The sequence below is a fragment of the Canis aureus genome, chromosome X (assembly GCF_053574225.1).
Source record: "Canis aureus isolate CA01 chromosome X, VMU_Caureus_v.1.0, whole genome shotgun sequence".
NCBI classification, from domain to species: domain Eukaryota; kingdom Metazoa; phylum Chordata; class Mammalia; order Carnivora; family Canidae; genus Canis; species Canis aureus.
Window position 1 is genome coordinate 20,020,414 of NC_135649.1, and position 14,015 is coordinate 20,034,428.

General features: G+C 47.5%; 1 protein-coding gene across 4 annotated transcripts in view; it reads left to right on the forward strand.

Moving 5' to 3' along the window:
* The first annotated feature begins 300 nt into the window (after positions 1-300).
* The window catches only part of HS6ST2 (heparan sulfate 6-O-sulfotransferase 2), a 293,173-nt gene continuing 279,458 nt past the window's right edge, over positions 301-14,015 (forward strand). Inside the window, exons 1-2 of one of the 4 annotated variants that reach the window (XM_077889419.1) lie at positions 301-819; positions 1,657-2,175. In XM_077889419.1, the coding sequence (XP_077745545.1) occupies positions 392-819; positions 1,657-2,175 (947 nt within the window). In that variant the 5' untranslated portion in view covers positions 301-391. The remainder of the gene's footprint in view (positions 820-1,656; positions 2,176-14,015) is intronic. The other 3 variants (XM_077889420.1, XM_077889421.1, XM_077889422.1) reach the window with 3 other exon arrangements.

A 14,015-nucleotide genomic window follows, 5' to 3' on the forward strand; every position in this document is an offset into this window, starting at 1 on the left:
TAAGGGTAAGTCTCTGCTCTGAAAAAGCTCAGTTTCCATTCTGTAGCGTTTTTGTTTTTTGTATTTTTTTTGTTGTTGTTTTTATTTTTCTCATGATTTTCCTTCATGCTGACTTACCTTTTCAGAAAATGCCCCCGGTTCCGCTGGAGAATGGAAATTGGCAAAGAGAGAAGGAAAAGGTCCAATTTGCGCCTTTGCTATTTTAGGGGAGGTTGAAATTACCAGCCAAAGTGGAGTGATGTGCTCACTGGAGTGACCTCCGTTCCCCAAGACAGGAGAAAACCCAGGTCCTCTGCTTGTGAAGTGGCTCGAGCTGTTAGGCGTGAGGCATTATTACATAAATTCAAGCTCGCTGCCTATCCTTAGTACCCTGAGTTGCCTGAAGGGGGGAATGGCACTGCCTGCGTGTGCAGCCCAAGCGCTCGGGCCGCCGCTGCAACCGGAGCGAGGAGCGCCCGCCCGCACCACCTGTCCCCGCCGGCATTCCAGAGTAGAGGCCGAATTGGCAGAGAGCCGGCCTGGATCAGTCGCCGCCTCAGTCCGCGCGGGCCCTCCTAGGGGTGTGTCTCGCGGCTTCAACTCCCAGCCGCTCCTGGACGAGCCCCTAAAGGCGTCTTCCTCCCCGGCGGGAGCCGCGCGCACCCCTCTCTTCGCGCTGCTGCCCCGAGGCCGCCGCAGGCGGATGCACGACCTCAGGAGACGCTGGGACCTGGGCTCCCTCTGCCGGGCCCTGCTCACTCGGGGCCTGGCCGCCCTGGGCCATTCGCTGAAGCACGTGCTTGGTGCGATCTTCTCCAAGATTTTCGGCCCCCTAGCCAGGTACGTTTTAGGCGAAAGAGGGACTCGCGCTCCCGGGCCGGGGCGCGCAGGAGCCGTGCGGGGAGGGAAGGCAGCCGCGAGGGGGAGGAAAAGGCGCAAAGTTCCAGCTGGCCGGTGGCGGCTGGGCTCGGGGGCTCCGGAGGGGCGCGGCGCGCGTTTGGCCACGCTGCGGCTCCCTTCCCCCGGTTCCGCGGGCACCGGCAGCGCAGCGTCTCCGCTCTCTAGTCCGGCTGCCGGCGGACTTGTCCCCCCGGGGGAACTCCAAACGCCCGGCTCGGAGCTCCCTCGAGGCGGCCTTCAAGGTGGGCAACTGGGCGCAGGCAAGAGCAGGGCTTCGGGGCGCAAGGCGAGGGACCCCGCGAGTCGGGCAGGCGGGGAGGCTGCGGCATGCGCGCCCAGGGGATTGGGGGCACGAGCGCCGGGGGGGGGGTCCGGTGGGCGAAGCAGGATGAGGATGGGAACCACCGAGAGTGGAGCGAGACGTGCGGGGGCTCGGACCCGGGGTGTTAGTTGGGGAGTGGGGCGACCGGGGCGGGCGGCGTCCGGTGGGTACGAAACCCCGCGACGCAGCTCTGGAGAGCTCCAGCGGGTGGAGAGGGCAGGCGGCCAGCGGGAAAAAGTCGGGGGGAGGGGGGTGTGCGGCAGGAGACACAGCGCTGAGCCTGCCGGGAAGGAAGGAAGCGGGGAAGGGCGCCGCCGCCGCCGCGGAGTACTCGGTGTGGAGGGGAGGGAGGAAAGGGGCGCAACGGCGGCGCCGGGGGGAGGTGGGCGGTGCGGGCGCACGGCGAGCGCGGGCTGAGCTGCGGGATTGACGTAACGAGCTTGGGTTTCCCCCAGCGTCGGGAACATGGATGAGAAATCCAACAAGCTGCTGCTGGCTTTGGTGATGCTCTTCCTATTTGCGGTGATCGTCCTCCAGTACGTGTGCCCCGGCACAGAATGCCAGCTCCTCCGCCTGCAGGCGTTCAGCTCCCCGATGCCGGACCCATACCGCTCGGAGGATGAAAGCTCCTCCAGGTTCGTGCCCCGTTACAATTTCAGCCGCGGCGACCTCCTGCGCAAGGTAGACTTCGACATCAAGGGCGATGACCTGATCGTGTTCCTGCACATTCAGAAGACCGGAGGCACCACTTTCGGCCGCCACCTTGTGCGCAACATCCAGCTGGAGCAACCGTGCGAGTGCCGCGTGGGTCAGAAGAAATGCACTTGCCACCGGCCGGGTAAGCGGGAGACCTGGCTCTTCTCCAGGTTCTCCACGGGCTGGAGCTGCGGGCTGCACGCCGACTGGACCGAGCTCACCAGCTGCGTGCCCGCCGTGGTGGACGGCAAGCGCGACGCCAGACTGAGACCGTCCAGGTGAGTGCACGCCCGCGGCCGAGGGGGGCCCTGGAGCGCGGGAGCCGACCAGGGCCTAGGCGGGCGGAGGGCGGGGGCGGGGGTCCCGGCTGGCCGCTGCCGGCGCCCCGCGCGCACCTCCCGGCCAGGCGGGCGCGCCGGGACTAAGCGGGCGCCAGACTCCTTGGCGCGCGCGCTCACGGCGCCCTGGCGGCCGCGGGAAGCCTGTCCGCTGCGGCCCGGGACGGCTCGGCTGTCCGTCGGCGGGTTGGCCTGTGAGTGCCGGTGAGTGGCCTCGGCTTGAGAGTGCGTGAGGTGGGGAGCGGCCGGGAGGTCCAGAACGAGCGCCCCCCGGCCGCTGCTGGAACAGGGTATCGTACGGGGACTCCGCACTGCAGCGCCGGAAAGAACCCTGAGTCCCTCTTGTCTTCTCTCTTCTTTTCTCTGCACCCCGCTTCCGAAGCCGCCTTTCTGCCCTCTCTTCCCTATCCCGCTCCCGCATTCTCCCCCCTCCTTTTCTCACTTCCTCTATTTGCCTTCCTCTTTTTCTCTTGCTCCTAATCTTGTGGGCTCCTGGCCGCTCCCTCTTGCCTTCTTCTTTCTCTCACTTTGCCTCTCATTCTGTCTCCTTTACCCTTTCTGATTTTTCTCTTTTTTGCTTGACTTTTGCCACTGTCCTCCTTTCTCTCCTCTGGCTCTGTTCTCCCTGGGCGAGGGGCAAGTCCCCTCTGCCCCTGTTTGGGGACACCTGGAGAGCACTTGTGGTACCCAGCTTGCGCCCTCCACTACTGGCTGCACTCCAGGCATCTGCCGCGCTTTGCGAGTGCGAGGGACACCCTGCGTGCCAAAGGGCGAGCTGGGACGCTGCCCTGACCCCATGTAGGTTTCGGTCTTGAAAAACCTCTCCAGATGTACAAAAGCTGAGCTCCAGCATGCGAGGCTGGCAGCCCACGCGCCGGGAACCCGGGGCCAATGCGGGAAATGGTGATTTATGAAGAGCCTGTAGCCGGTTGGTTTCAAAGCTAGGGCATTTCCTTCATCCAGCCGCAATGCCCAGTTGCTGGAGGTCACGGAGTGCAGTAAAAGGGGGAGGGGGAGAAGGGCGTGTTGGGCTCCCATTATGCCACTGTCCCTAAAACAAATCTGGGGGACACCTGTGTGCTCAGGGCTTGATTTCGGGGTCCTGGGATTGAGTCCCTCATTGGGGTCCCCATGGGGAGCCTGCTGCTCCCTCTGCCTATGTCTCTACCTCTCTCTGTGTCTCTAATGAATAAATAAATAAAATCTTAAAAAAATAAAACAAATCGGCCGGGGCAGGGAGTTCAGGCAATGGCCTGAATAAGTCTAATTGCCCCACGGGGCCTCTCTGGCCAGGGTCTTTGGGCAGGCAAGGACAGGGATGTGCTCCCTGCCTCCCCATCAGGTGACCATAGGGGTCCCGGAGTTTGCTGTTTACAGCAGCTACTTACTGGATGGGCTCCCAATTCCCACCCCCACCCCCAGGCAGGGTACTCTGTGCCTTGAAGGAGGAGGTGCTTTGCAGAGGCTCCTGGAATGTGAGACCCAGTGCAGTTTCTTCTTTCTAGACCAGGCAAATGGAGCCCTCTGACTCTCCCTGGTCACCACTGAAATTTGAAGAGACATCACCCCGGCTCACTCTCCTTTCTCCTGGCTTCACAGTATTTTTTCCTGAATGCTGGGATTCTGGCAGAATCTGTTGAACTTTCACTGCCTTTACAGCCCTAACAGATTTCTTTTTTCCATCTGAAGAGAACCTTCGCTCCAGGAAGGTTGCCACTTCAGTCCATTGTAAGAATTGTAGAAGTCATTGTCATCATAAGATACTGGTGTTTAGCAAGATCCCAAACAATTCAGCAATATTGAAAACAATCTCACTTGCTGATGGAGCTTGTAGGTGTAGTGAGGGATGGTTATATTTTTCTTTTTAAAAAAAGCTCTTTAGAGCAAAAATAGAATCCCACATCCATGACTGTGCTGGTGAAATAAAAATGAGATGTTGGCCACTGTGGAAGTCATGGCCATGTCTAGAGCCCCACAGGGCACATGTTCCTTTTCAAATCCTTCGGGACATGTAGGTCAGGGTGTGACACGGTCTCTAAACAGACCTTATAAACATGGCCCAGATTATGTATTTGGTGGCCACTATTCTCTGCCAGACCCCTTCAGAAATGTTCCATAAGATAATCAAGACCCTTGAAGTGGAGGTTCATCCTCTTAGATTGTCCCAAATTGAAGCAACATTATCTGACACGAAATGGGATTTTACTTGCTCGTAAAAGGGTGATACCACAGTGCCATCTAGTCTAATCAAAGAAGAACCACTTTTTAAACAGTCAGTTAATGGATCTTACACCATTTGCACAAATTTAAAAAAATTGCTAGAGAAACATTGCTACCCCGATTGTATCTTTTTATTTCACTAATTTCTGCCCACCTCCAGAAATCTTCATCTTGAAGAATAGTGGTAGCTTGAGGGTTCCAGAATTTCCCCAGGGTGCTGATACATCTCTGCCTTCAGAAGGACCAGTTCAGTGAGTTCTGATAATCTAGAAGAGAGAAGATATACATTAAGTGTATGTGAGTTAGAATGTGTGCGAGAGCGTGTGTGGTGAGAATGTAGATGCAGGGGCAGTGGTGATACGTGGGGTGAGGAGTTGGTCTCAGGAGATGAGAGTCAGCCATGCAGAGTTCCCGTGTGGAGTGGCCTACCATGCCAGCTGGTGGTCTGTGTGTTCTGCTGAACTGGGGGGAATAGCAGGCTCTGTCTCTTTGGCCAGGGAGTTGTGACACCCGGGCCTTCACTGCAGGCCAGCCACAAACCAGCTATGTGACCTTGGACTGGAGCTATCCAAGCCTTGTATGTATGGAGAGTGCGTTCTGGTTGCTGATGAGCTTTCACATTCCCTTATCTCTGCTATTTCACCACAAACTTGCAGTATCTTTGGGGAGAGGGAGGAGTGAACAAAAGTATCCCCATTTATCAGATGAGAGCAAATCCCAAAGGTGCCGACAGACTTTGCCAAGGTCATGGAGCTCTGGGGTGGCCCCATGGAAATCATATTGCAGTTCTGTCTGCTCTGTTGATGGCACCTTGAGGCACAGGGTACTGACACGAGCACCGTGAGGCATTTCATGTTAGCAATGCCCACAAAGTGAACACTGGATTAATGTGAACCGATAGTGTTACCACCTGCATGGTCACTGGGTTCAGTAATGTTACACGGGTGAGTTGGGACACAGGATAGGACCAAGGTTGCCACGGCCCCGGGGAGAACAGATTTCTGGCACCCTGAGGCTTTCTGTGCTCTGGGAGTGGAGGAGTGGGTCTCCTGGCTAGGTTGCAGAAAGGCCTCTCACTGCCATGTTGGAAATCACTCTAAAGCCATACAGGATGGCAGGACACTTGGGGACCTGGTGAATAAGCAATGGGAGGAGTGCTGAGTAGCAACAGGGGCCACCTTCTGACTCACAGCCATCTATCCACGTTACAGGGGGTATGAGAGGCCATTGCGGCTGCAAGCCAAGACCCTGAATCCTGCTCCCAGTGCTACTTTTGTCATGCTTCCCTGCCTCAGAGGATGGCAGAGTGCTCGGGTGATATATAGCTGCTGAATAGAAATGACTACGAGCACGTTGCCTGGCGAGGACAAAGACAGAGAATGCTTGGCTGGCAAAAGGTTCAAGTTGTTTATTGAGAATAATATTTCTTAAAAAAAAGAAAAGAAGAATAAACTAGAAATTGCATTTCATGCATCTGTCTGCCAATATGTTGTTTGGGGTCAGAGACAGGTCCTGCTCATTCTAGAATTTCTAAGACCATTTTTCAAAATGTATCAAAACATTCTTGCTTACCAGCTGTTAAAACTCCCAAATTCTGCAAGCTTTTCTAAGGCCAAATTCCTTCTGTTTGTAGCCAACTCCAGAGCACCACTTGGTCTGTGGGAGGAATTCCGAATTGGTCACAGGGAACGTGTGCTGGCCTCATTTTTCTTTGCCAGGTACCGTGCTGGCTGGCATGCACAGGGCAGCTGGAGGGTGCGGAGGCACAGACCAAGTTCTGTAGCTGTACTAGTCAAAGAATCTGATTGTGAGGGTCCTGTTGCATCCTAGACTTGTAGGGTCTCTACATTTTCCAGCAGCCATACGGAAGAGTAATTAATTGTCATCTAAAATCCAGTTACTAAAAGGCATTTATATGAAGAAAAGCTCTATTTTTTCTTTCCCTTTCTTTAAAAAAGGTGGCTCTATCTTGAACGAGCTGTGTCTTCACAGGAACTCTGTGGCGCCTGTGCCCACTCATGCCTCATGTGTCCATGCTCCGATTCCTTCCTTGTTTCGGATTTGGCAGTGAGGCAGCATGACAGGCCCGACTTGCAGTGATGATGCTCTGTGGCCCTCCAGGCTTTAGAACCACCCCCCTTGGCTCTCATAGGTGCAGCACCATAGCCCAGTGTGCACTTCTTCAGCTGCCTTTGAGAGGAGCTGCTGTATTCTCCCACCTGTTTCACAGGAGAAGGGGAAAACCCCCCATCACATCTGTTAAACTTGAGCAGAATTTGTTAGCATGGTTGCATGGATCCAGGGTCCTGGGATCAAGCCCTGCGATCCCTGAACAATGGGGAGTCTGCTACTCTCTTTCCCTCTGCCCCCCCATTCTCTCTCTCTTCCTCTCAAATAAATAAATAAAGATTTTAAAAACCCCTCTCAGTTCTCAGGGTAGTATAAAAAGGCTCTTCAAAATTAGCATTTCTCAATAGTAATTTTAGAGCAGTGGTGTTATTTGGCAAGAAGAATGTCAGAGCTTGTCTTTTATAGATATCTGTCGTCAACTTTGGTAGTATGAAATGACATTAAAGATTAGTCATCTTTTCCATCGTTATTCATTAAACAACATTTTGTGAAACTGCCCATTATCTTCCAGGGAAGGCACGTCATTCTTGCTCTCTCAGAGCTTACAGCAGAACAAAATAACTCGGTATTTTAGATGTTCAATAAAGGAGACGAATTTTGTTTGGAAATTACTTGAATATCAAGAATGTCTTTAAAATGTCACACCTTTGAGGGGATATAGTAAAACACAGAGAAAAGTTCATCTGTTTATGTGGAAGTTTGTGTCTAATCAGCAAATTCTGGAGTATCATGACCTCTGCACAGTGCTAGCAGTTGGGGGAGATTAGAGCCACGACAAAGCCAGAAAAGCCAATGTGTCATCATCTTCAGCCTCAAGTCCATAAAGATTAGAGGGCAAAGTGCAGAACTGTGGATCAGAGTGGGGGTGGGGGGTGCTTGTGATTTGGGGCAGGCCCATCCCCCCTCTGAAGAATGGGAGATTTAACCAAGATGTTTTCTCAGGCCTGTTCCTTCATAAGAAATGAGGGAAGGAACAGGCCAGAAAAAGGAGAGATGTATTCAGGAAGACATCTGGGAATGTGTGGGTTGTATTTTAGAAGAACAGAGGCATTGCAGGTGGGCATGGCATCCTCTTGGCATCGTTGAGGTTCAGTGTCCTCACCTAGTCAGGGCTGGCCAGAACTGAGAAGGTCATGGTTGGGGAAGGGTGAGGTAGGGAGGTAGATGGGGTGAGACCTCATGGTCAAGGTCCTGGAATGGCAATAAGGAAGGTGAACCCCAGTGAGTGGGAGAAGCATATGGATGGGAGGAATGTAAAAAATACGAAAGGAGATGAAGTCTGGAATCCAGTTGAATGCACCTCCTGATTTCTAGTGTGGAGTGGAGATGGTATCAGCGACCAAATCAGAGAGGTCGAGAAGGAGATCTAGTTTGTGTGGGGAGGGCACTGTATGAAAGAGATGTGACTGGTCTCTGTTGCCTGGACATGTAGTGGCCAGGGCTTGAAGGGAGGGGAAAAACACTCTGGGGCAGATTAGGGCTTAGATGTATATGTGGGAGTCTTTGAACCCAGTTAATCTGCTTTAACAATTGGCATTATTATTTAAATGATAGCTGCAATTCACACGTGGGACTCAGCCAAGGAGAAGGATGTTTGAATAGAGGAAAAGATAGACAGTTATGATTACATAAAAACGAGAACTGTTCATCTGTCAAAAAGTAGCCAAAATGAAAAGGCATATGTCAAACTAATGACAATAGGCACGACAAATAAAACAGACAAAATGATGACATCCTTTCTGTAGAAGGTACTCCTACAAATTGATGAGAAAAACAAAGGATATGACCAGACAAGTTTCATCATGGGACTCACAACGACTTTATAGACAAGGAAAACCCATCTAGTCCCACTGGTACTAGAGGAATGCAACTTTAAGTCATTAAGTGTAGGAAAAACTTTTCTGCCCGTCTAGCCCTGATTTAAAAAGGAAAACCAAAAACTAAAAAACCGTCAACATACATCACCACCACCATGAAAGAAAAAAAGCTAGTAGCCAGTGCTGATGAGGGTGTGGTAAATCCCGTAATTCTCATACATTGCATACATTGTAAGTGAGTGTGTAAACTTGAACAATTCTTTTGGAAATAAATTAGACAACATAAACAGAGAACATTAGAAACATTTTTTCTTTGACCCATTGTTTCTTTTCCGAGATTTTACTGAAAGCCATAATCCTATGCATGTTTTTCATTTCCTCACTCATTTATTTCTTCACTTTTTAATTCAACAAATATTTACTGAGTGTCCCTTATCAATGTGCTATGTGCTGGGGACACTATTGTGGTCTCTGCCTTCATGGAGTGGGAAAGATAGATATGAAACAAACAGTTAATGACTTGAAATTGTGAGAAATGCCATGGGGTGGGATATAGGGTGATTTAATAGTACGAGCAGGCTAGCTGGAATTCTTTATAAGTGCAACAAATTGAAAAAATGTGGACATCCACGTAGAGGAGAATGGTTCAAGGAATCTCAGTGCATCCACTTGAAGGGCTATTACAAAATAATTTAAATGCCCTTTCAGGGTGTATGGAAAATTGCTAGTGATTTAAAGCTAAGGGAAAAAGAGAGAGACAATTATGAACACAGTGTAACTATAACTATGTTATTGAGAGAGAGTGGGGAGAGTGAGACGCAGACACACATAACATCTTCCCATTCCTCCAAATCTTAGCATGAAAGAAAAATACCAGGATATTAGTAGATCAGTTAGTGATTTATTCTTATTCTGCTTCTCCGAAGGATTTGCATTTCCTTTATGAATATGCCCTGCTTTTTAAAAAATATTTTATTTATTTATTCATGAGAGACACAGAGAGAGAGAGGCAGAGACACAGGAAGAGGGAAAAGCAGGCTCCATGCAGGGAGCCCAATGTGGGACTCGATCCCAGGACTCCAGGATCACGCCCTGGGCCGAAGGCAGGCGCCAAACCGCTGAGCCACCCAGGGATCCCCTGCACTGCTTTTATAATAAAAGTCAACACTAACAGTTTTTAAAATGATGTCGTTTCGTGGCTGTGATAAATTATACTCATGTCCACTTTTTGGTTCCTGAAGACCATGGCTGGCTATTTCCTTAGCCTCTTGATATCCAGGGAGTTCTTTTAATTTTTTAAAAATTTATTTATTTGCAAGAGAGAGAGCATGAGCACAGGGGGAGGAAGAGGAGTGGGAGAGAGGGAGGAGCAGGGACAAGCAGACTCCATGCTAAGTGGGGATCCTGAGGTGGGGCTCGATTCCAGGACCCTGAGATCATGACCTGAGCTGGTTAGCCGCTTAACCGACTGAGCCCCCAGATGCCCCAGTATCTGGGGAGTTCTTATTGAGGAAAACATAATAAACTCTCAGCTAAATAAACTCTCAGACTGAAAGGCAGAGGTGATAAGTCAGGAATTGGCTGTTGATTTTTTTTTTTTTTTTGATGAGTGCTGTTATCATACGCCAAAGAAACCATGGAACCTTTACACCACTCCATTATAGAGATATTTGAGTATATTGCTATCGTTTCTTCTCTGTTTAAAAGTTAAATGGAGCAGGAAATTAATAATGGTACGCAGTTGGAAATAATAAGACTTGTTCTGCTCAGCCAGACCCATGCAAGACAGCCTGGGCTTTGAATCTTCATGAGCCTCTATCCACGTGAATGGACACCAGAGCTAGTAGTCTGGATCAGAGTCAAGTCTTGGGGGCCTTTCTAAACAACCACAACTGAGAACTTAGGTCAGTTGGTGCTTGTGTTGCCCTCATCCAGGAAAGAAAGGGAGTCCACTTTACTGGGGCAGCCTCCTCACAGAGCAGTTTTCCTTCATAAGAGCATAAGAGCCCCTCAATTAACTATAAATTAAATTAAGTTTATTAATATATTTTCAAATTAAATTTCTAAATTATGCATTAAGTTGATTAGAACACTTCATTTCTCAACTGCTCTGGGTATCTGAGGGACTACTTATACAGTGAGGTGCATAATTTAACTGTCGAAACTCCATTCTAGGTACCAGTTATTTTGACGGTAAAAAGAACGTGCTTCACAGTGGAAAAGCTAACAGCAACATTCTATGACAAAATAAGATATTTAGTCACTGAGTTTATGGGGACAAAAGAGTATGGATGGGATTGTTCTCTTTTCTAGTAAAGCATAATGAAGAATCCAACTAATGGTATATATCTCCTAATACAATGCCATTGTAAGCTTACAGAAATATTTGTCTAACTTTAGTAAAATATTTATTGGCAAAAGAGCTTTTCCTGTTTTACTGGGTATTGGACTTCACAGATTATTCTGTTGGTCTTATTGCATCCCATTTGTTATTTCTGCCGTTTTGCCTCTAAAGAACAGTGTTGAAGACTTTGACACATTTCAGAGCATTACACTAAATAAATCTGTCTTGCACATTCCACTGTGCTTTTTCTGGAATATTATAAATATTCAAATATAGGCACACTTGCAAATTCAAAATAAAATTCAATACATGCAAATTCTGCATATATTCCATATTTATAACTTAGCAGTAGTTATGAACTTGTTATCCTATGATATAAATGTATCAAATAGAAGCTTGGGAATTACCAATAAATATATTTTTCTGATTAAACTGTGGATTCTTTTTTAGTCACAATTTAAGTTTCATTCCGGGGATATAGTATAAGAGAATAATTTGCACTTCATTTACTCTGAATTGTCAAGAATCATGTTCTTCCCCCATGTAAATGTCTGCAAAAAAGACTTCTTATTCAGTTTGATTGCTTTTTAAATTTTACCAGCAAAGATGCCCTAGTGAGCCTAAGAGAATCGGTCTGTTTCTTGTGAAGAGTTTAGTTCTAATGAATCACTTCCATGCACTTTTCTGAAGGAATACAGAGCAATTGAAATGTGTAATGCATTGATTTACATCAAATGGATTAGGCCTGTGTGCACACCATTCCTTGCATTAATTGACTTCTTCCCATAACTGTACTAATAAAGACAAGTCTTCAGTATAGTACCAGCTCCAGTTCACTGATGGAGATCATTGGACTTTTGCTAACTTCATACAAGAGAATGACTGCTAGCAAAGAGTGTTTACAAATTGACTAGGATGACCAGGTGATAGCCAGGAAACAAAGAGATACTTTAAAAAGGTCCTTTGATCTTGGCAGTCAGCTTCTCAGTTGTTATAATAAATAGAAGTTGACTAAACTCACTAGTTGAAAGACATAGATTATCATATTGGATAAGAAAACAAAATCCAGCTACGTGCTGTGTATAAGAGACAAAGCTAACACATAAAGATACAGGTAGGTTTGGAATAGATATACTATGCAAATACTAACTAGAATGAAGCTGAAGTACTTAAACTGAAATCAGACAAATAGACTGTCAATACCTTTATTGAGGATAAAAAAGATCACTGAATATTGGCAAAAAGTTCCACTTTTCAGATAGCAATCCTAAACTCGTATGTACTTAATATCATTTAAAAATACACAGAGCAGGGCAGCCCCGGTGGCGCAGCGGTTTAGCACTGCCTGCAGCCCGGGGTGTGATCCTGGGGACCTGGGATCGAGTCCCACGTCAGGATTCCTGCATGGAGCCTGCTTCTCCCTCTGCCTGTGTCTCTGCCTCTCTCTCGCTCTCTCTGAATGAATAAATAAATAAATCTTTAAAAAAAATACATAGAGCAAAAATTGACAGGGCTATTGACAAGGAGAAATTGTAAAATCTGCTAACCTCTTTCAGAAATTGACAGATGAAACAAACAAAAAGAATGGGTAAGGATACAGAAGATTTGGTTAACAAGCTCAGTACAGTGGACCTGCACCCAGTTAGAAGAATGCACATTGTCAAGCACATATGGAACGCTTGTAAAAATAGACCATATACTAAGCTGTGAAGTTAGTCTGGAAAAACTTCCGTGAGTAAATATCTTACAGTCCATACTATCTGACCATGCAGTGTTTAGTCATTGGATGTTGTAACCAGTCAGGCAGGAACAAGAGATCAGGCTCTGAGTGCATGAGAAGGAACATTAGTAGTCTGATATATTTGGAAGTATTGCCAGTCCTTCAACAACCACATCAGGTTTCTTAATTGACATGCAAGATTGTAGAACTCCAAGACCTTGACAAAGAGAAGTACTGGAAAGTGATGGTTTGACTCCGGAAGCTTGGCTTGACTTTCCCTGAAGACCTATTAATATTTGGGGGTATTTATTAAGCCAGGCCCTATGCCTGGGGCAAAGCATATATTTTCTCATTTAATCCTCAAAACAACCCTGTAAGACAGATGTTTTAAAAACCCATTTAAAGATGAAACAACAGAGAATTGGGCCTGAATCTTCCCAGCCAGTCAATATTGGAGCTGGCAATTAAAATCAGGGCACATGGCCTGTCTGATATGTTTTATTCTCTGCTGCATTTTCAGACAAATCTCCAAAAGCCTCTGCCTATTTTTTGGCCATGTCTACTACATAAGCTAAGTAAAATGGAGACCTGTTAGCTGATTTTTTTTTCAAAGCATCTTTTAGAAAGTTTAGTAAAAATTACTCTTTGAGGGTGAATTCTGCAACTCCTTTTGCCCATTCTTAAATAAAGATTTAGATCTCCACCAATAAAAATAAGTAGATATCTAAGATACTGCAAATGCTTTCAACACTGATTTACACAGAAGAATGATGTTTTAGGGGAAATAAAAAAAAAGAAAGGAGTTATGTTAGAGGAAAGATTTTTTTCAGATAAGGAAAATGAAGACCTTAACTGTATTTTAATTTATGCCCTATGTGGACTTAAAATATGGTGCACACACTTGATAAGATTTGTAAGAGGCCAAAGCATCTTAGTCCTTCTGGAATGTTGGCACTTGGTTCATTAGCAATGTTAAGTTGCACTGTTCAGACCACGGCCTGTTTCTATAAATGACCATTGCTTTTTTTCACTGCATTTGGTCTGTGTAGACACAGCCTTTGGAGGGGAGTGTGAGTGAGTTCAGCCAGATCAGTTCATGTAGTCATGAAACATGAAAAGCCAGTCAAATAAGATACTTTTGCTCAAAACCAAGTGATGAATCCTGAAGCCTGCTCTCATCTCCAGGGCCCATCATGAAGAGAGGACTGACCCCTCTCTCTCTTTTGGAAGAGGTGGCTTTGGAAAAGAGAATATATATGGCATGCCTGGGTGGCTCAGTGGCTGAGCATCTGCCTTCAGCTCAGGGCGTGATCCCAAGGTCCTGGGATCGAGTTCTGCATAGGGGTCCCCTCAGGGAGCCTGCTTCTTCCTCTGCCTATGTCTCTGCCTCTCTGTCTGTGTGTCTCTCATGAATAAATAAATAAAATCTTTAAAAAAAAGAAAGAAAAGAGCATATGTAAATTGGCATGGGCCTACCAGCCTGGCAGACATTAATGTGGGTGGCCAGGAAATTCGGTTGACGGCATTGGAAGAATGGTAGAGAGACGCC